We start from the raw sequence: 20,298 nt of genomic DNA, 5'->3' as shown, positions 1-20,298 counted from the left end.
GTTTAGCGGCCGAGCGGGCCCGGGGAGCGCCCGGCGCCGCGCAGGTGCGTGGGGCCGCCCCGCCGGCGCAGCGGGTGGGGACGGGCCTTGGAGGGAGGGGGGGGAACACGCGGCCATTTTATGTCCCGCTTGGCAAGGGCGGGGGGACTCTGGCGGGCGGCCCGGGCGGGGGGCAGGTGCGGGGCCCCCGCTTTGCCCCCGAGCTCGGTGCCGCAGGGCCCCCTCGGTCCGGTCCCCGGGTCCGCGGCGGACCGGCTGGCGCAGGGACAAAGGCACCGCCCGCGGGCTGGGCCGAGGGCAGCGGGGAGCCCGGCCGCGGACTTGACAGCTGGCGGTGACAGGCGCGGGGAGAGGCCGCGCAGGGCGGCCCGGGCGGCCCCGGCAGGCGCGGGCGGGTCTCCGAGCTGGCCCGAGGGCTCGGGCGCCCGGCGGGAAAAGCTGAAGGGTTGGCTCGGCTTTCCGCGTTGGGGTTGAGCGGAAAGGGAGTGCACTGCGGGGTAGTAACGGCAGTGTGTGCCCGTCCCGGGGTGTTCCACGGGCTGTGCGCGTCTGGGAGACGAGCGAAACCAGCCCCCTTTTTAGATCTAATACTAGACAGCGTCGGCTCACTTGCCTAGGGTAGTTATGCCATCGTCTGGAATGGGAAGTGGTGAGATTTTAGTAATTTAATAAGAGGCATGCAGGGTAGATAAAACTACGTGAAGTATGGAAAGCATTAATAAAGAAGGAAGTTATCGTGAAGTGTTAATTTTTATCATAACTCTATTGCAGATTATGAAATTACTGTTACGTATTTTCTCAAGGTCTGGAGCAGAATCAAGTCTTCGGAAGAATTTTTTGCCCGTCACCTATGAAGCTCCTGATTTTGAAGTTGCACTTCTGCAATGAAGAAAAGGAGACGGCTCGCTGCAAGTCTAAACGAAAAGGTTCGTCTTGGCCATGAGAAAGACTCTTCAGAACAGATTCTAGTGGTAGACTGTGCACAAGAAACTGCCCCAAAGTCTGCAGAAGAAGCTCCTGCAGATCAGCTTGAATCTTCCCAAGAACTTTCACCATCATCAGAACAAAGAAAGCTCCTAAGCTCATTGCAGTATAACAAAAATCTACTTAAATACTTAAATGATGATAGACAGAAACATCCATCATTTTGTGATTTACTCATAATTGTAGAAGGAAAAGAATTTAGTGCTCACAAAGTTGTAGTGGCTGTTGGGAGTAGTTATTTTCATGCCTGTTTGAGCAAAAATCCAAGCACCGATGTTGTCACGTTAGATCATGTAACTCATTCTGTCTTTCAGCATTTGCTTGAGTTTCTCTACACCTCTGAGTTTTTTGTATATAAAAATGAAATTCCATTAGTGCTGGAGGCAGCAAAATTTTTAGATATCATCGATGCCGTGAAGTTACTAAATAATGAAAGTGTATCTAACACACAGACTGATGTGACAAGTGATGCACCTACACCAGTAGAAACACTCAGTGAACTGACAGGTAAACTATTAAATAGTCATCAGTGCACTTTTTGTGGTCGAAGCTTCTGTTACAAGAAGTCCTTAGAAAATCATTTGGCTAAAGCCCACAGATCCCTTTCACTGGAAAGAAAACATGGGTTAAAAATGGTTGAGAAGGCCAGCTTTTCCACTAGACGTTCTACAAGAAACCGTAAATGTCCAGCTAAATTTGATAACAGTGACAATGAAAGTGGTGATGCCTCTGACAGCAATTTGGAAAAAGTCAGTTCTGACAAGGAAACATCTGATAGAAGCGAATTTGAAGACAGTGAAAGTGAATGCAATGCTGATGAAGAGGGACAGGAAGAGGAAATGTCAGGTGAAGATTCAGAGTCTGAAGAACAAAGTGAAAAAGAACAGAATGATACTGAAGAGGGTTCTGAGGCAGTTGATTCAGTGGGAAATATTCCTGAAGGCTTAGCTCCAGTCGTCATTCAAAGCAGTAGCAAAAAACTACTGCAGTGTCCCAAGTGTGACAAAAAATTTGATCGAATAGGTAAGAGCAAGTTAGGTTGATCTCTTTCGCTTTTACCATATGGTGGTGCTATCTGTATGGGAAATAAACTGAGCTTTTTCTCTTGTCCTGGAGAGTGAAGATCAGCATTTCTGGATCATCTCACTGATCCAGTATGCTGCTAATGTTTCTAAGTGTATTAAGTTGTTCTGTCTGTGGTGCTAAACAGTTTCAATAAATGAATTGAGTGCATTATTTGAAAAATCTGCAAATACGACATTTATTTCCCTTTCACTGCTCTGGATTCTGGTTGTTAGCATAATCTGTAAAAGCAGCCTTGAAAAAGGAGGGAAATAGAGCAAGATATTAAACGATAAATTGTGCAAAGTCTGAGACTGTACTGTATTTTCTGACAAAATAATTTTAAGTAAAGAAGCTGTCATTGCTGTAGTAAAACAGCACAATTGTCAAAGAGCCTGAAATTCTTCTGTTCTACATGATGCGTAGATGTTAGGACCTAGTCACTCTGACTTCTACCTTGATTTTTCTGCTCTGGAGTTAGCACCGAGTCATACTGTGTCAGCTTAATCTGTTCTGTTAGGATTGTTCATGTTGCAGCCAAATCCAGGAATATAGTTACCTGGGATATCAGAAGAGCAAAAATTCCAGTCCTGGCCCGTGCAATGCTTTCCTGTCCTCCTTTCCCACGTTAAAAGTTAACTACTACTGTACTCCAGAATTTTTGTGTTCTTTCAACTGGAATAAATGTTTAATTATGGTCACGTAAGGTATTGACTTCTTTCAATCATGGGAATTAGGAAAGAAACAGTTTCTCATAGTGCTAGGCTCTTTTTGGTGTTCTTATAATAGATACATTGTGGTTTTCATAATTTTGAAATTTTAGGAGTTTGTGAAAATGGGGTGGGACTGGTGTGTGTGTTAATTCCTACTCACACACGGCATGTTTAACTTGCTGAGGTGAAATGAGTTTTCCGAGGTCACGAATTATGTTGTAGAAGCTATTTAACATTAAAAGTGTGGGACTTACCTGTACTTCTAATGCTGTATCTTAAAGTTAATGTAGGAAATTTTCTGAATTTGAGAGCTTTGTTAATTAATACTGAAAGGCTACTGTGCAGAAATAAATGGCTTGTTAGTATTTGGGGTTGTAATGGTACATTTCAATTTTGCAGACATTGGAATACATTTCTCTTTGCACTTTCATAACTTAGAATTCTAGTTTTGTGCTCAAAAATGCACAGGAAATAGCATTAAAACAAGTGATACATAAAGTATTTATAAGGTTGCATTATAGTAGACAATTGACTTGTTTAAATTTATAAGCTATAGTACTTTTTTTTTCTTTATCTAACTCCTAGAAGTATGATGCATATTCTACAGGGAAGAAGGTTACCTAGTACAAAGTAAAGAGCCTGCTGTTAGCTTGAGGTAGGTAGATCCTAGTGTAGGACGGTATTTTGTCCTTAGAAAAAAACTGGCAAACAGAAGAGGGAATCCGAGCAGTGTGAAAGGAATGAGAGTAGTATTTTTGTTTATGGTAATATCTTGGATCCTGAATATAGATCATTTGCAAGGGTCTGTATTATTAATTTGGTGTGTTGTTATTTGAAAGTACCTTAAAACTACTGGTTTGTTGCAAGGCTGTTCCCCGTTCTGAAGAGGTCCTTGGCAATCAGTGTAATGAAAGAGCAGTGTAACTTTCAGTACTTACGAACAGAGTATGCTGTGGGGTTGAACAAGAGGAACTCGTAACCCTCACACAGATATAACAGTAATACAGACCACTCTAATTATTACTCTTAAAAACAGTTAAGATGCAAGTATATGGAGGAACCTTGGATAAAACACGTGTGTGGCCGCTGTGCAGTTTTCAGTGGCGTAAACCAGCAGAATGACATGTGTGGAAGGTACTTAGATCTTGACCGCATTTGGGAGAGATACTCTAGAACAAAGCCCAAATGGGTATGTTCTGTTACAGTTTATGCTAACAGATTTTTTGTTGTTGTTGTACAGGCAAATATGAAAGCCATACACGTGTACACACGGGTGAGAAGCCTTTCGAGTGCGATATATGTCATCAGCGCTATTCAACCAAGTCCAACCTGACAGTGCACAGAAAGAAACACTCTAGTGACACTGACTTTCATAAAAAGGAACACAAATGTCCTTACTGCAATAAGCTGCATGCAAGCAAAAAGACTTTAGCGAAACACGTGAAGAGGCAAGTATGAGCAAATTTATCTCTCGTTTCTGAAGAATTGGGTTTTTTTCAGTTCAAAAGTGAAGATAAATGTATGCACATAGCGTATTCTGCATTATTTCTATAACTGTTTTTTCAAAGGACATGGGGATTAGCAGTATCAACTAACCTGCCATAAGGAGTGCATAGGGACTGGTTAAATAGCAGTAGCGGTTCAGTGGGAGTTCTGCCATTTTTACTGTAAGTTTTAGAATGCTCAGATTAGCTAGCACACTCAGTCAGAGGGCAACAGTCTTAATAATTACCTGTGTTGCTTTTAATTTGGAGGAAGAATAAAATATCTTCTTTGATTTTGGATGTTGATAATAATAGGTGGATAAACCATTTCCATGCAGATTCTTTTAGGCGAATAATTTGTTTATGACAGGTCTAATTAGACATACCACCTTTTTTCTCTTTCTTTATAAGTATCCATAAAGCATTGTAATTGAAACTGTCCTCTGTCTTACCAGTTGTCATCTGAGATTCTACAGGAGTCTATAGTCAACAGTGCTTTCCAGTTACTTGTGCCTTCAGATTTGTTTAGTTGTCAGTATTCTGCTCTGCTGATTTGGTGGTCAACTTCCGTGACACACAGAGTTTAGAAATGAATATTCAGTATTTGAGTGATCTTCGTCTGAGAAACTTCTTTAAGCTTCTGTTTTTCTCCTAGGTTTCATCCAGAGAATGTACAAGAATTTCTTTCTATCAAGAAGACAAAGAGTGAAGGTTGGAAATGTGATGTAAGTAGTTGTTTGGGTTTTTTTTAATATAGACACTACGTTTTGTGACTTGAATACATGAGTGAAAATATAGTATGTGTTTCTGTGAAATCTCAGTAAGCTTTGTAAGTCGTGGTATAAATTTCCTCTTTATGTGCTGATTTAAAGACTTCATCTGTATGTACAGCTTGTGACTGGGTAGATGATACCAAATACAATTCTAAAATAGTTGAAGACAATATTTTTTAATATGATCAGTTATTACCGTTGTTAAAATACATTAATTTGCAGATGATTAAGCTTGAATATTTGCAGATGATTAAGCTTGAATATTATGAATACTTTAAAAACAGAGTATTTGCTTTGTCATTAATTATGCACGTCAAACACTGACCATAAAGTATACTTTTTTTGGAAGGCTCTCTTAATAGCAAGGAAAATATATGTTAAATATGACACACTTTCTTATCTGCATATGCACATCAACAGAGTTGTTAATTTATACTAAATTTACCTCTAGTTGTAAAATTGTGGAATCCTTTCCTTGATTTTCCCCAGGAGAGGTGCATGTGTGAAACTAGATCTACTGTAAAAAGGAGTTTGTAGAACTTCCATTCTCCCTCTGCCTGCTGCCAAATAACCTTTTAAGGTTTCAGATGTGGGGTTTTGTTGTTTTTTTGAGGGAATCGGTTTGCTTTTTTTTTCAGGCCAGCTGTTTTGTTTGTGCAAACTGCTATATGCCCCTGTATATCTCTAGTATTAGGTGCCATAACATGATTATTAACCTTGCTTTGTTTGTGAGCTTTCACTTACAAACATGTAGTAGAATGTTGGGAGATACCAGCTGTAGGAATTTGTGGTGTTCATTCTGCTGGGGGTGGTATCATGGTTGGAGGTATTACGTGGTTGACCAAAGAGTGTTGCCTTCCAGGTGAAGTTATGTTGTGTGTGTGAACGTACTGCAGATTCTGTTTGTTACTAGATAGGAAACATTTTAATAGTGGGAATCAATCGTGCAACATTGTTGATGCTCATTTCTCAGAAAGTGCTCTTACCAGATGCAGGATTTGATAAACTCCACTTATGGTTTGGTTTGGTTTTGTTTTCTTTTCTTTGAAAATTCTAAGCTGATGTTAAGTAGAAATTTTTAAAAAGTGAGCTGCTACTCTTGTACTCCTCATGCGCATTGAAAATGGACTTGAATGGAAAGCAAGGGTAGAATTTTAGCTTTTATAGCAGTTGGAGAATGAACAGAACCCTTAGGAGCTGTGACTGTTTTCAGGTTGGTTAGTATGTTCTGAGGGCTGAGGTGCCACCGATGTAAGCTGCAGGAGTTCTTCAGGTTGTTGGTTTATGCTGTAGTCCGTGTGTGAACACCAGGATTTGGTGACCATACTTTAATCCTTGAGGAATATAAGCAAATGCACAGAAACAGTAGAGTATTAATAGTAGAGAAAATCAAGAAGGATGTTATACTTTTTACAGGTATGGGATTTTCTTACACTTATATTTAGCATTAACGAGTTTTTAAACTAATAAAGCTGTTGCTTCTGATTTTCTGAGGCTAAGAGAGTGTTATTCAGGTGTGCTCTGAGAAACCGATTGCACAATTTAATGTATGGGGTTAGGTAGTACTAAATTCAGGTATTATAAACAACAGCAACAGTTTTGCAGCGAAATAAGTGAGCACCGTGCTGATTTATGTTAAAGCATGGGACCCTGCTGTTAAATTGCTTAAATGCTTAGTTTAAATGCCTAAATTTGAGCTGTGGCTTCAATTCCATGATTGAATTGAATGTTTACTTAATGACTGACTACTAATAATTTTTGTACGGTTAGATTTTGATTATCTGAAAACAGTGCTAAAAAGCTCTCATAATTTTAACATTGCAGAAGTTCTGTATCTCTAAAATATATTTTGAGTTGTGTTTCTTTGTTGGTATTGGCAATTTCTCTTTAATACATGCTGTCAGAGAATTTCCCAGAGGAAATAAAGGAATGGGTATGACTAGTTCTCCAGTAGCTTATACTATAACAGCTTTTACCACAATTCAACTGAGCTGTTTCAGCATCCAGAACCCAGCCAAAGCTATTTGCTTTTTTCTCTGTTGGGTTATTTTGTGCTGAGTTACTGTGTTGAAACATCCTGGGAAAGGTGTCTGGTAAGTGCTGGAGTCAGTAGAAGTAAGGGAGAGTGGAACATGCAACTGTTTGCAGGAGTGGCTGGTAGTTTGGTTTAGGCTGCCGTGGATCGGCATCCTGATTCATAAGGTGCAATCCACTAGGGTTTATGTAGAACATGGATTTTTTGATGTTGACTGCAAGGCTGTACAGGCTGGGATAGAGTATGCGTTTGAAGAATACATGTTTAATCTTACATTGCTGCAGACAGCATATGAACTAAACTACTAGAGTTTATGAATAGGAAAAAAACCTGGTTATAACTGATGTATCTTTGACAAAGTGCATTATCATTTTAGATTTGCAAGAAATCTTTCACACGAAGACCTCATTTGGAAGAGCATATGATTCTTCACTCTCAGGATAAACCCTTTAAGTGTACCTACTGCGAAGAGCACTTTAAATCCCGATTTGCAAGGCTGAAGCATCAAGAAAAATTCCATCTCGGTATAGAAACCTCCTTCTGACATGTAAACAATAGATTTAAAGTAAAACCTTCCTCCACCATTGTATGTCCTGATCAGTCTGGTTTCCACCCCACCTCCTTTTCCAGTTCTCTTTTCCAGTTTTGTGGGGGATTTTTTTGTTGTTGGTGGTGGTGGTTGGTTTTTTACTTTTCTGTCAGCTGTCTTTTGGAGGCATTGTATTATGCAAAATTGGGGGGGGGGGTTAAGAAGAATTAAGGTTAGTTTGGGTTTAAAACTTCTTTAGTGAAATTGGTTCTCAACTATGTAGTCAGATTCTTCTTGAAGTTTTCCAAAGGCCTTTTTCTTTCCTCCTGAAGTATTCCAAAGACTTTTTTGTTACTGTCAATTGTATTTGCCAGATAGGAACCAGATTAGTGATAGTAATGGGAGTTTGGTTTTTCAAACAGTCTAAATGGGCTTAATTACTTTTGACTGTTAATTCTAAATTTTTGCTTTACAATCATGAAAGTTGCCAAAATACCAAGTGTTAGAAATAACTTATTGGAGCAGAAAGTGCACAAAGTCTAGTTAAAGTATGCCGACTGTACTAAACATTAATCATTTGTTAGACAAAACTAGGATCAGGGTTTTCACAAGTAACCAAGTCTGTGCGTTTTGTTTGGTTTAACTGGCAGTTAATTATACTATGTGTGGCTGTCTCCTTGTAGGGCCTTTTCCTTGTGATATTTGTGGCCGCCAGTTTAATGATACAGGAAATCTGAAACGCCATATAGAATGTACTCATGGAGGAAAGAGAAAATGGACATGTTTCATCTGTGGAAAATCTGTTAGGGAACGGTAAGGAGTTGCGTGACTACTTGAACTTCAGCAGAACAGAAGAACATGTAGCGTGCTTTGTTGGATTCTGAATATGTTTTAGCTTTGAGTTTTTAACCTAAATGAGACCGTTTCAGAGGGCTAGTGTATTAAAAGGAAGCGTCAGAGCCACAGGCAGCATGACGACCTTTTCTGATGACCTCTAAGATTAAGGGTGACAACTGTAGGTAATTAGTTATGAGGCAGAACTAAGTCTTACCTCTAATTCATTTCACTTAGGGTTTCTGTCTTGTGCAAGAACATCTTGCATTTTTTTGGGTAGGTGTTTTCTGCCATAGATATTTTGGTAAATATACTGGTGAGGACAGGAAGATCAGGAACACTGGTGCAAATGACTAGGAAGAAATTGGACTTCTACAAACATGGTTTCATGGAACATGGAATAATACTGTACAACTTTGCTGCTGTTAATTTAGTGCTTTGAAAAGTGGAAGCTGTAGAAGCTGGCTCATAAATTCTAGTATATAGAAAAAGAACATAGAAAAGCTGTAGAAATAAGATTTCCCCTCCCTCCCCATTTCTGTTCTACACATGAGGGGAAAAAAAATGTGAATTTTAGATGGTTGTTAACATAGTTTCAGTGCAGTTGTCTTGCACTGCTCTATAATGCAGATCTTTTAAGTTTTTCACGTGCTGATTTATGTTTGTTTGCTGAAACAATAAGCCTTATAATTTTTTTTTAGTTTGACAGAATACAGCTTCATCTCAATAACCGTGACTAAGATTCTAGTTACGTTCTATAGGGAATATGAAAAGACCTGAGTTTGTGTACTCTAGTATGTTTTTTTGATTTTTAATTTTTTTTCCAATGACTGGCAAAGACCCCTGGAAGTATTGTAAGAGGAAGATTTGTCCCTAGTGGGTTTTGTTGGTGGTATGTACTTTCTAATATTTTGGTCAATGGGGTATGCATGTGTTAAAAGAAAACGTACTAATACAATAATGAAGTAGTAAACAAGCTATAAGGCACAGATAGTCTTTCAATTTTATGAAGCTGAGTTTGAACTGCAAAAAGAATTTCTGTTTAAAAAAAAGCCAATATGTTTACACATGTGTTGTGGTTTAATCCAGCAGGCAACTAAACACCACAGAGCCACTTGCTTATTCCACACCCCGCAGTGGGATGGGGGAGAGAATTGGGGGAAAAAAAAAAAAAAAAGTTAAAATTCGTGGGTTGAGATAAAGACAGTTGAATAGGACAGAAAAGGAAGGGGAAATGGTAATAATAATAAAATAATTACAATGTACAAAACAAGTAATGCACAATGCAATTGCTCACCACCTGCTGACTGATGCCCGGGCAGTTCCCGAGCAGTGGCCCCTGGCCAGCTTTCCCCCTAGTTTATATACGGAGCATGACGCCGTATGGTCTGGGATATCCCTTTGGCCAGTTTGAGTCACCTGTCCTGGCTGTGTCTCCCTCCCAGCTTCTTGTGCCCCCAGCCTACTCACTGGTGGGGTGCTGTGAGAAGCTGAAAAGTCCTTGACTTAATATAAACACTGCTTAGCAACAACTAAAGCATCAGTGTGTTACCAACATTATTCTCACACTAAATACAAAACACAGCACTGTACCAGCAGCTAGGAAGAAAATGAACTCCATCCCAGCTGAAACCAGGACAACACTTCAGTTTTCCTTTACATTATGTAAGGCAGTTGAATATTTAAATGTCATTGCTGTCGTTAGAAAAGATGAAATTTTTGCGTAAAGCATAAAAAATAACTTTGAAAAATAACATTTATAATAAGTAGTGGAAGCAGATTTTCTCTTTTGTTTAGTTCACACTTACCAGCTGTGTATACAGTAAATATTATTTTCAGATTCCTTTGCTTGAGAGGAATTTTCACCTGCGTGCACTTTTGTTTTCACATGGGAAAGGCAATAGTTAAAGTAGGCCTACACATGTGTACGTATGTACGTACGTGTGTATAAATATATATATATTTAAATGAGCTCTGTGGTGAGTTGAGTTAAATTAACATCCATGATGTAGATTTCCTTCAAGTCTGACTTTAAAGCTTTGGCTTAGAGATACATTAGTAGCGAAGAAATTATTACATAGAAAATAGTATCGAAATTGATGTGTTTTCTTGAATGTATGTTGTCCAGACATATGTTGGGATGCTGTTTTGTTTCTTTGCTTATATTCTTTATAGACCCATCTGGTTCAGTAAATAGTAGGTTGCCATACTGCCTTTGAATGTGTGTGTATGTGTTTGTATCTGAATAAATTGATGCAGTTACTTGCATATATTGTGATCCATCAGAATTAAAGCAATTGAGAAACTGATAGTCTGTTTCACTTTGAAGTGGTAGTGACATTGCTTAAAATTAAATTTTCCTGGTTTTCTTAAACAGAACAACTTTGAAAGAACATCTGAGAATTCACAGTGGAGAGAAGCCTCATCTTTGCAGTATTTGTGGGCAGAGTTTTCGTCATGGAAGCTCTTACAGGTACAGATTTTTATTAAATAAGCTGCTGAACTGTTTTGCTTATTTGGTGATACATATACATTCATCTTATCAGCCTAATTCTTTGTAATGTATGTGATTTGATTTATTCCAACTCTGAGAGCATTAATGAATGCTTTAAACATGCTTAAATATTGAAAATATATTAATAATCTGTGAGAAGTAATTTAATTTTTCATACATTAGCAGTTTAAACACAGACAAAATCCCATACAAAGCTTGTATCAAAGTTGACTTTCTTGCACATCTAAAACTTTGGCTTCTTTGTTATTCAAACAGAAAATAAGAGGAGCAAAATATCCTACTAAGTTAACGTCAGATATGAGAGTTTAGCTCTGTTCTCTCTTGCTTTCTAAGAGCTGTTTAAACATACCTAAACTGAAAGTTATTTCCTGATACTTGTGTGAAGCATTAAAGACTGTCTTTTCTGGTATTTTGCATTGAATTAGCAGTACAGATTATATTAAAAAAATCATGGTTTATGGTTATATTTATGACTAAAAATATGCAGGCTTCATCTAAGAGTCCACCATGATGACAAGAGGTACGAATGTGAAGAATGTGGGAAGACATTTATTCGGCATGACCATCTGACAAAACACAAAAAAATACACTCAGGTAGGCATTTTCTTTGAAAATTGACTTCAAAATTACTATCAAAGATCAAATAAAAAATTAATTACAGATTTATTTTTTTTTTCAGTACATGCAATATTTTAGGCCTCATAAAGGTTCCTCGCTGGTTTTGGGGTCTGCTGAAGTAGGGCTAATCTTACATGTTTTCAAGGTTTAAAGGCCAAGTGTTTCCTCCATGTTAACATAGAAAGCCAAGGGACAGTCAAAAACATGTAACAGTGAATTGCTTTAAAAATAATAATTAAAAAAAAAGCAAAAGTTAAAAAGGAGGATTTTTTAATGAGTTCAGATTTCTTTTTTTTAATAGCAATTGTATGAAACATTATTACCACAACACAGAAGAAGCTGTCACAGTCTCTGTCAAAGTTTGTACACTGATCACTTTAATGTAAGAACATCAAAGAGGTGTTTCTGAAGTCTATGCTATGGGGAAGAGGGGAGGAAGGAATGAAGGTGGTGGGAGTCAAACCTGAGAACAGCCGGATGGGGATGATCAGGAGGAAGAAAAAAAAGTATGTTGCACTGAGAGCAGAAAGGTTACCAAATATATAGGGAGACTGAAGATTCACTGGGGACTTTTCCATTTTCAGAACATGAACCAAAGGGAATGTGGCCTTCTAGGAGGCGAAATACTTTCTAGGCAGCATGAAAATACGAAAGTGATCAGAGTCTAAACTTCCTGAGCCTTTGTTTGAAGGACAGCTTCTTTTTTCGTGTTTGAAATCATAATGTCTGCTATAAAATAAAGAAATCTTTTAAAACTCAAGTACAAAAAAGAAAAAAATCCTCTTTTCTACTTTATTTGCTTTTCCCCCTCTAGAAAGTTACATTCTTTGACTGTCCACACTCCTCCTACTTACATGAGAAGAAATATTCTGCCACTTTGTAGAAGATCTCAAGATGACTAAAAAGAATCAAGATACTTTTAAACAGCAGCATAAAAGAAAAAGGTAACTATGTAAATCAGGATAATTAAAAAGATAAATACTGTGTTGTAAATTTAAGTTCTAAAAATTAGTAGCTGAAAATAATTGGTATTTTTAAATAAGCTTCTCTTTTAAAGCCCCTGAATTATTGAAGATACCACATTTCGGGTCATAAAGAGTAGAGTAGCTTCCTAGTCATTCACTTGTACCTCTCATGCAGTGGGTGTTTGGGGAAGTGCCTCTTAACTCATGAACATGAGTGTCTTTGTAGAAGTGACAAATGGTCGGTAATAGTCATATATAACAAGTGGTAAAAATCCTTACTCTGGTAGAACCAACCTGCTTCCTGAATTTTGCTCATTGATAACAGAGAATCCTTCTCTGAGTAAGGTATGGAGGAGCTTGATTGGCTGGACTTTGTGAACATGGATCTACTGCATGTTTTACGGTTACAGCTCTTCGATGCTTAGTAAGTTCCAGAAGGTTTAACCGGAATTTATTGAATTTTGCCCTTGTAGGTGAAAAAGCACATCAGTGTGAGGAATGTGGGAAATGTTTTGGCCGCAGAGATCACCTTACTGTTCATTATAAAAGTGTTCATCTAGGAGAAAAGGTTTGGCAGAAGTAAGTGTGGGGGGTTTGCAGCTGCGTAAATACTTCTGAACTGTAACTGATTTTCTTGGGACTTGCATGTTTGTGCAGAGTTCTAGTAGTCTGTGTGTTCGTCATGCCTGCTGCCTTAGTCTTGAGATATCTTTATTATGGTTTGAAGTGGATGTTGGAAAATTGCCTTCACAATTTAAGCAAGGTGTTTTCTTTGTAGCATAATTAAGTAAATAAAATAATAACATAAAGAAGGGGCAAATTTTAACCTGTGAATTACCTATGTCAGCGTTGTTCTAAATTGATGGTTTGCTGTAATACTGTCTACTAATTGCAGACTAGTTAAGACTGAATTATTAGACTTCGTTTAGGCACTGTGAAAACTGTCCCACACAGGTATTTTAGAAGCCGGTAGCAGATTAGTGGCTCTGAAAGTAGGTAAAAACTTTGAAATCTGAGTTATTTCTATAACTTGAAAATGCAGTAGGGTTTTTAAATTCTTGAACTCCAAAAATGAGCCTTTCAGAGATTTCAAATAAACTGAGACCTAGTTGTTTTTTCAAATGATGTGTTTTAACCGCTTGTACTTACTAGCATTGTGTAGAAGCCATTACAGTGTGTCTGGGTTGAAAGTATAATATATTGTCTGCTTATTCTGTTTGATTTTTCTTAGTAGCCGTTAGTCTAAGCCGTTCCTAGTACTGTATTTATGCCATAATTCTGCCAAAGTTAAACCCTCTTGTGGATGTTGGGCAAAAACTATTTCTTAAGGATATTTTGGGGGTCAGAAAAGAAGTTTTAGTGGCTTTTGCTTTTTGAATGCTAAGTGCCAATCCCAGCAGAGAATAAGGTTGATTACTGAAAAGAATCTAATTGACCTTATTGGTATGCAGATGCCAGGAATTATGAACATAAGTGAGGAAATTTGGAAACTTTGCTACTCAGCTGTTTCTCAGTTAAAGATTTCAGAAAGAACTGTGCACATAGCTTTATTGTTAGTTGGTTAAAAAAAAAAAAGGATCTAACATGAAATGTCTTTTCTTCTTTAAAGATATAAAGCAACATTTCACCAGTGTGAAGTCTGTAAGAAAGTTTTTAAAGGGAAATCAAGTTTGGAAATGCATTTTAGGACACATTCAGGTAAAAATAAAATAAACCCCAACAAAGCTGCAAAACATGTAGGAATGTATTTTTATGCATCAGCATTGATGGAATTATTTAATTCATTGTGGTTGTTGAGCATTCAGGGCAAGAGTAGCAGGAAGCATCAAGACTTTTATTCTTTCTCCTACGTTGGTCATTCCTGAATACTACCTTCTGAATGTATCAGCTGAAATATCGATAATCCTCAACACCGGCTTGTGGTATGCTCTCTACACCTCTTCCTTTAGTTTACTGGTGTATGCTCTTGCCAATTTTACCCAGGCCTTCTGATCATTTTTGTGGTCCAGAGAATACTACTTTTCAAGTGGTAATCTAAACAAGGATTTGAAATCCCTTTGGAAAGGTTTCTGTCCTTATCTGTTTGACTTGTTTTTCCTACCTGGCGTTTAGGAACATCATTCACCTTTCAAAATGTGTGGAAGTACAAATTGAGCTCACTTAATACCAGTATCATAACAGTTTTAAGATTGTTCCTTTTTAATTGGTTTTATTCTGATTATCTTTGTGTGTACCTGACAGAAATCCCGATTATTGAGAATGGTGTGTAAGGAGAAGGGTATGCTAATATAACTTCTGAAGAAACCTCTAATGGCACCTTTGATTCCAAAATTGATGCTAAACTTATGCTCTTTGTTTTCAGTAAAATTGTTTTATACTAGGTCTGTATGCCACAATCCATGTAGGTATTTGTGTATTTATGTGTGACGTGGTGTTACTCAGAATAACTAATCCTCACTCCTCTGTCTTTACAGGTGAGAAACCCTACAAATGTCAAATCTGTAATCAGTCTTTTAGAATTAAGAAGACATTAACAAAGCACATGGTCATTCATTCAGATGCTCGACCTTTTAATTGCCAGCACTGCAATGCAACATTTAAACGAAAAGACAAGCTGAAATACCATATTGATCACGTTCACGGTTCAAAGGCTGCAGAAGAGGCATTGACATCTTCTTCAGAGGAAAAGCTGGTCTCCTTACCGGTGCAGTACACCTCTGATGACAAAGTTTACCAAACTGAGGCTAAACAGTATGTGGAGCAGTCCAAAGCGTATCAATCGGAAGCCAAAACTTTGCTACAGAATGTATCTACAGAAGTATGTGTGCCTGTGACTCTGGTACCAGTTCAGATGTCTGATCCCCAGGCTGATCTAGTACAGCATACTGCTCAGTCACACGGCGTTCTTCCTCCACAGCCTGAGCAGACGGATTATCAGCGAGCAACGGATCTGTCGTTTCTAGAGAAATACACTCTCACTCCACAACCTGCAAATATTGTTCATCCTGTAAGGCCTGAGCAAATGTTGGATCCTAGAGACCAGTCATATCTCGGAACTTTACTGGGGCTAGATACAGCTCCTCCTGTACAGAACATTTCAAACAATGAACATTCATGATCAGACCATAACATTCCACCTATTTTACTAAGCCATTAGCCAACGGAAGGCTGATATGGCAATTGAGATTTATATTTTATATTTTATTTGGACTCATGAGTCTTCTGCATAGTTTTGGAAAAACAGGTTTGTTTACATAATATTTGAACATTTAGGCACATTTTGATGCATACTGAAAGAGTGTTTCTTGTGATTTTAAGAGTTTTTAAAAATCTTATAGATGGTCTTTTAAAAATTATGCTCTGAAATGTCTTTTAAGGATAGTGGCTGAAAAATGTAATACATATCTGGCTATTAACTTAAAAAAATATTTGCCTTTCTGCATCTCACTTTGAGTTAATGTTTTAAGTGTAGTAGAAAGAGTAAGGACTATGTCAAATTCATTAGAAGTTGTAAGGGCAGGCAGGGACATAAAACACAAACTTTGAATTATGTTTCACATAGAAATTAAAATATGATTTTATTTGAACCCTCAGGCATTTGTGGAGGGTTTTAAAGTCTGCTGGACTCTGGAGCCTAGCCAATGGACACAGGAACTAGATTGTTCTGAAAAGTGATTCAGATATGTGATGGAGACACTAAAGAGGGTGTTTGGTGATCCCCCTGAGTATAATTAGGCTGCCTAAATTTGGCCTCTTAATTCTTCCTTGATCTCTAATGTTGAATTATGTGGGAAGATCTAGACAATGTTACTGTCTAATTTTCTACAGTTAGTCCCATATAATTTTAATATATATTTTTTCATGCTTTTTCAATCTTGTTTATCTTCTAAAGTGTGCCCCACACTCTGAGAGAAATGGGAGTATTTGCGAGGTCATTTTAATCTATGAATCTATGGTTTATCCTTGTGAAAGCGTAAGTTATACCAGGGTCCCACATAAACATGCCCATTTGCAGGTTATCTGTGATAGAGGAGAAATTTAAAGGCTATTATTTCCAGAACAGTGCTCAACTTCCATTTAAAAACCCACATAATTAGTAATTATAAATCTCTTGTGAGTTGCTAACGAAATCATTTTGTTTCTCACTTTCCTGTACTGTGTTTATAAAACAAAGTCAAACTCTTGAGAGTATTTTATGTCTTTAATTATTTTTAACTTTTTCTTTACTAGACATAAGGGTTTTTTCCAAAAGAACCGTTTTGAACTACAAGTCTCGTGTAATTCACCATGAAATCTAGTGTAATTTAACCTCATCAAGCTTTCTATTTTAAGCCTACTTTAAAAGTAATTATTCTGTGTTTGTTTGGTGAATGTTATGCCAAAGAAAGTATCTGAAGTAATCTTAGAATCTTCATTATTCCTTACAAGAATTATATATTAAAGCAAAATTTTCGCCAGTTTTCCCTATTCTTAAATTATTACCTTAAAGAAACTTTAAAATGGGAAGCTGGACGTGTGTGTATTATTGTAACTGTTAAATTTATCCAATGACCTGAGCACAAACGATCTGTGGTGAAAAGCTGTTCTGTCATCGCATTGTTATAATCTCTTTAAGTGGCATAGATCATTTTAGACCCTATTCAAATACTTCAGTGTTAGATTCTGTTAATCCCCATCTACTTCAGTGTTGAGCAGTTTGCAGGAGAGGGGCCAGAGCTGCCTGAATGTTCATATTTTGAAGCTTGTACCCTAATGGATTCTTAACCTAAACACACCAAAGATTGCTGTTAGCTGTTAAATAGTGGCAAAGTTATAGAATTTTAAGTGTTATCGATATTTAAATAGGACTTAGCCAAAGAAGCACAATAGAAGTCCTAAACTTTAAAAGTTCAGTTTCTAAAACAGGACTACATATGTTTAACTGTTCTATGTTTGTATCTTTAAAGTAAAATTTAGAGCTGTGCTCTGGGAATGTTCAGACTGACATGCTGTGTAAATATACCTGGTAAGAAGCTGAATACTAGCAAACATACAGCAATAACGAGGCCATTGAATGCCACCTTCTGAAAGGACACTATCAAGTACTACCCTTCCTGCTTTCTAACTCTGCCTTCATCTCCTTTCAAAGTAAAACTGTTTCTGTCATCTTTACACTCTGTGGCTTGAAAATGGCTGGTTTATGTGTAGCTTTCAAGTCGACATGTACGTATCCTATCCATATTACCGCGTGTGGACATGGAACATGATTTCCAGCATTTGTAATTGTACTGTTAAAAACAACCCAGCATCAATTGTGTCAGTGCAGTTCTCAGACTAAAAAGCCTAACTCTTTGTTACTTCTCGTCTTTTCTGTCCTACAGCAGAAAAAAGTATTGCAGGATTTTGACAAAACAGTGGCTTAAAAATAGTTGCTAACTAATTTTTTCTTTCAAAATCCAGTATGTTCGGAAGGCACTCTAGGAAAATATTACAATGGAATTTGGAGCATATTTACTTGATAATGTCCTTTTAAAAATTCTTTCATGACTGTGCCTTTTATATACATTCTGAATAATGGCTTTTTCTGTGGTTCAGTTGATTATTCAGAAAACATTAAGGTCAACATCTTCCAAAGGGCTTCATGTTTTTGGGTGCCCAACAAGACATGGTCTATAAAAGGACTCGTTTTTGAGAAAAACAAGCACTATCTTTGCTGTTTGGGTGACCAGAATTACTAGTCATTCCTGGAAAAACTGACCTACTAGTGCTTTGGCGTTCTTTTGTTTGCAGATAATCCTACTAGTTAGCGGTTTTACCTGCTGGTCAGGCTGGATCATTGCCAGTTGACAGTGAGAGAAAATAGGAAAGCTTATGTGCTAGATACATAGTTTTTATTTTTTTAATATCACGAGCTGTAATTCTTATGGCTTTACATCTATTTAAAATTCATATATGAGCAAAGTAAATTTTCATGGACTGGTACTTCATTTGATAGGTGGAAGTAGCTGATCTCTGCTTGATGGAGGACAGTTCTTCTTGAGGGAGGACAGTTCTTCTTGAGGGAGGACAGTTCTTCTTGAGGGAGGACAGTTCTTGAGAGGACTGGAGCTGAAGGGCAGAGATCTGCGCCTCACAGCTGCGTGGATCGAAACTCCTGGGGTGTCTGGTACCTCCACTTTAATATATATGTGTACTCATCCAAGAGTGTGGGTCCTGTTGATCTGGAGGGCGCTTTTACAACAAAGCCGACGTGTTATCTGGCAGCCATTAACTCAGCTGACCATTTATTGCCAAAGAAGGAAGAAGCAGGTGTCTCTTTAAAATATCTCTAAAGAATGATCGGTGGCACATTGCAAAAAAGTTGGTCTTTTCCGCATGCTGACCTTTGGGGAGAAGAGTGGAGTCCATGTTGGTACTCTAAACGGCTGTGTGGTTCTGAGAACTTACTGCACTCATTCTGTTCAAACATTGGATTCTGTTTTTTTTGCTAAACAAATTTCTGGTTGTTGACTGGGTTACTGTGCTTAATTCTTTAAGTGGATTTTATGTTCAGTTTATTTATTTGTATTGGAATTTCTTCTTTGAGCACTGACACTTTTCCTGCAGAGATATGACTCTTATGGGTTCTTTTTATGGTGAACATCAGTAATTGTGATGGTGATGATACATCTTCTGTAAGACTGTGGTTTCCTTAAAAATATAGCACTGCTTTAGTCTGGATGATAATTTGGGTAGTTATTTTTAAAGATGGGGCATGCCAGAACATAATGGCAAAAGGTTTATTTGGTATCACCAAAGAGCTAAGCCTATTTCCCTAGTAACGAATGTGATGGAGCATCCAGAACTCTGAAGAATGCTTGAAAGGAGTCGCCTCGTAATGTGCTTGATCGAACATAAAATGTGTTGCGGAGTGCTAAGGAATAAATGACCCTCAGGTTTTTAAATTTAAAATAATTCCTGTGTAGAAGTTCATGAATGTAGAATTACAACTGAATTCTGAGAAGGCTGTTGTAGATGAACTGGATTTTCCCCTGAAAACAATAAAAAAGATGTGATATTTTTCTGCCTTAAGCATACATGTGTAAGGGATCCAGATTGCATGTTCTTCATACGACTGAAGCTGAAGGGAAGTAGAGGGCGCTTTTCTGCAGGTCCTGGTGCCCGCTGTCACATGTGATCTTTTGTCATCTCACAGCAGTTTGGTTGTTTCATCGTATGCATTGAAGAATGACAGTGGCAGAACACAACGCAGGGCAGTCACTTTGCTTAAGCCCATGAGGATCTTTTTCATGGTTCATAAGAAATGTTTTTGTTTAAAAGGATTTGATGGATTAAAGGTAACAATGGCAAAGTTTTTTGAATCCCCCATAACTATTTTGATCATGTTTAAATGTTGGCTCTTTTATATGGAAGAATAAGGTGAAATAAACGCAGTATTTTGTCACTGGTATATGAGATAACGTGTTTTAAATGTGATCTGTATAGGTTGATATTTTAGATGGAAGTCTTTAAGTAAAGTTGTCTTTTTAGGGGAAATTCTTTGCTGTAAGGAAAAGTTAGGAAGTGTACTGTAAATGTAGACGTACTCAGTCCTATGTGTAATTTTATTTGTTATGGAAAAGTAAAGTTCTTTTGTCTTAACATTGCTTGCTTCACAGGATTTCTTGCAGGGATGCTTGCGTGAAGTTTTGATTTCTGCCCCCCGCTTTTTTTTTTTTTTTTTAAACAGGGTGGAAACCCAGTAGTCTGTCTGTCTTTCAGTTTTAAAGCTCGTGAAAGATAAACAGATGAGGCAAATTTTTTCACC

General features: G+C 37.7%; 1 protein-coding gene across 2 annotated transcripts; it reads left to right on the top strand.

Moving 5' to 3' along the window:
- The first annotated feature begins 807 nt into the window (after positions 1-807).
- On the top strand, positions 808-19,939 carry ZBTB41 (zinc finger and BTB domain containing 41). 2 transcript variants are annotated; one of them, XR_015183434.1, is made up of 10 exons: positions 808-2,007; positions 4,000-4,207; positions 4,899-4,968; positions 7,428-7,575; positions 8,264-8,393; positions 10,792-10,887; positions 11,417-11,523; positions 12,986-13,091; positions 14,122-14,434; positions 14,987-15,026. XR_015183434.1 is itself a non-coding variant. In XM_009949604.2 (10 exons), exons 1-10 carry the CDS (start codon positions 885-887, stop codon positions 15,628-15,630), a joined length of 2,721 nt encoding a protein of 906 aa, XP_009947906.1. In that variant the 5' UTR covers positions 808-884; the 3' UTR covers positions 15,631-19,939. The 2 variants fall into 2 exon arrangements, 1 of the variants encoding a protein (XP_009947906.1); XM_009949604.2 differs by having other exon boundaries at positions 14,122-14,210; positions 14,987-19,939.
- The last annotated feature ends 359 nt before the right edge of the window (positions 19,940-20,298 follow it).

This window comes from Leptosomus discolor, chromosome 3 (assembly GCF_034619465.1).
Source record: "Leptosomus discolor isolate bLepDis1 chromosome 3, bLepDis1.hap2, whole genome shotgun sequence".
NCBI classification, from domain to species: domain Eukaryota; kingdom Metazoa; phylum Chordata; class Aves; order Leptosomiformes; family Leptosomidae; genus Leptosomus; species Leptosomus discolor.
The sequence above is the reverse complement of the archived record's forward strand: the minus strand, read 5'-3'. Positions and strand labels throughout refer to the sequence as shown.

What these genes read in the sequence shown, in the direction of transcription:
- ZBTB41 (XM_009949604.2), top strand. Translation starts at nt 885, where the DNA reads ATGAAGAAAAGGAGACGGCTCGCTGCAAGTCTAAACGAAAAGGTTCGT. An exon ending in GGAGAAAAGGTTTGGCAGAA is followed by an intron (nt 13,092 to 14,121) that starts GTAAGTGTGGGG and finishes TCTTCTTTAAAG; the next exon opens with ATATAAAGCAACATTTCACC. An exon ending in GCATTTTAGGACACATTCAG is followed by an intron (nt 14,211 to 14,986) that starts GTAAAAATAAAA and finishes CTGTCTTTACAG; the next exon opens with GTGAGAAACCCTACAAATGT.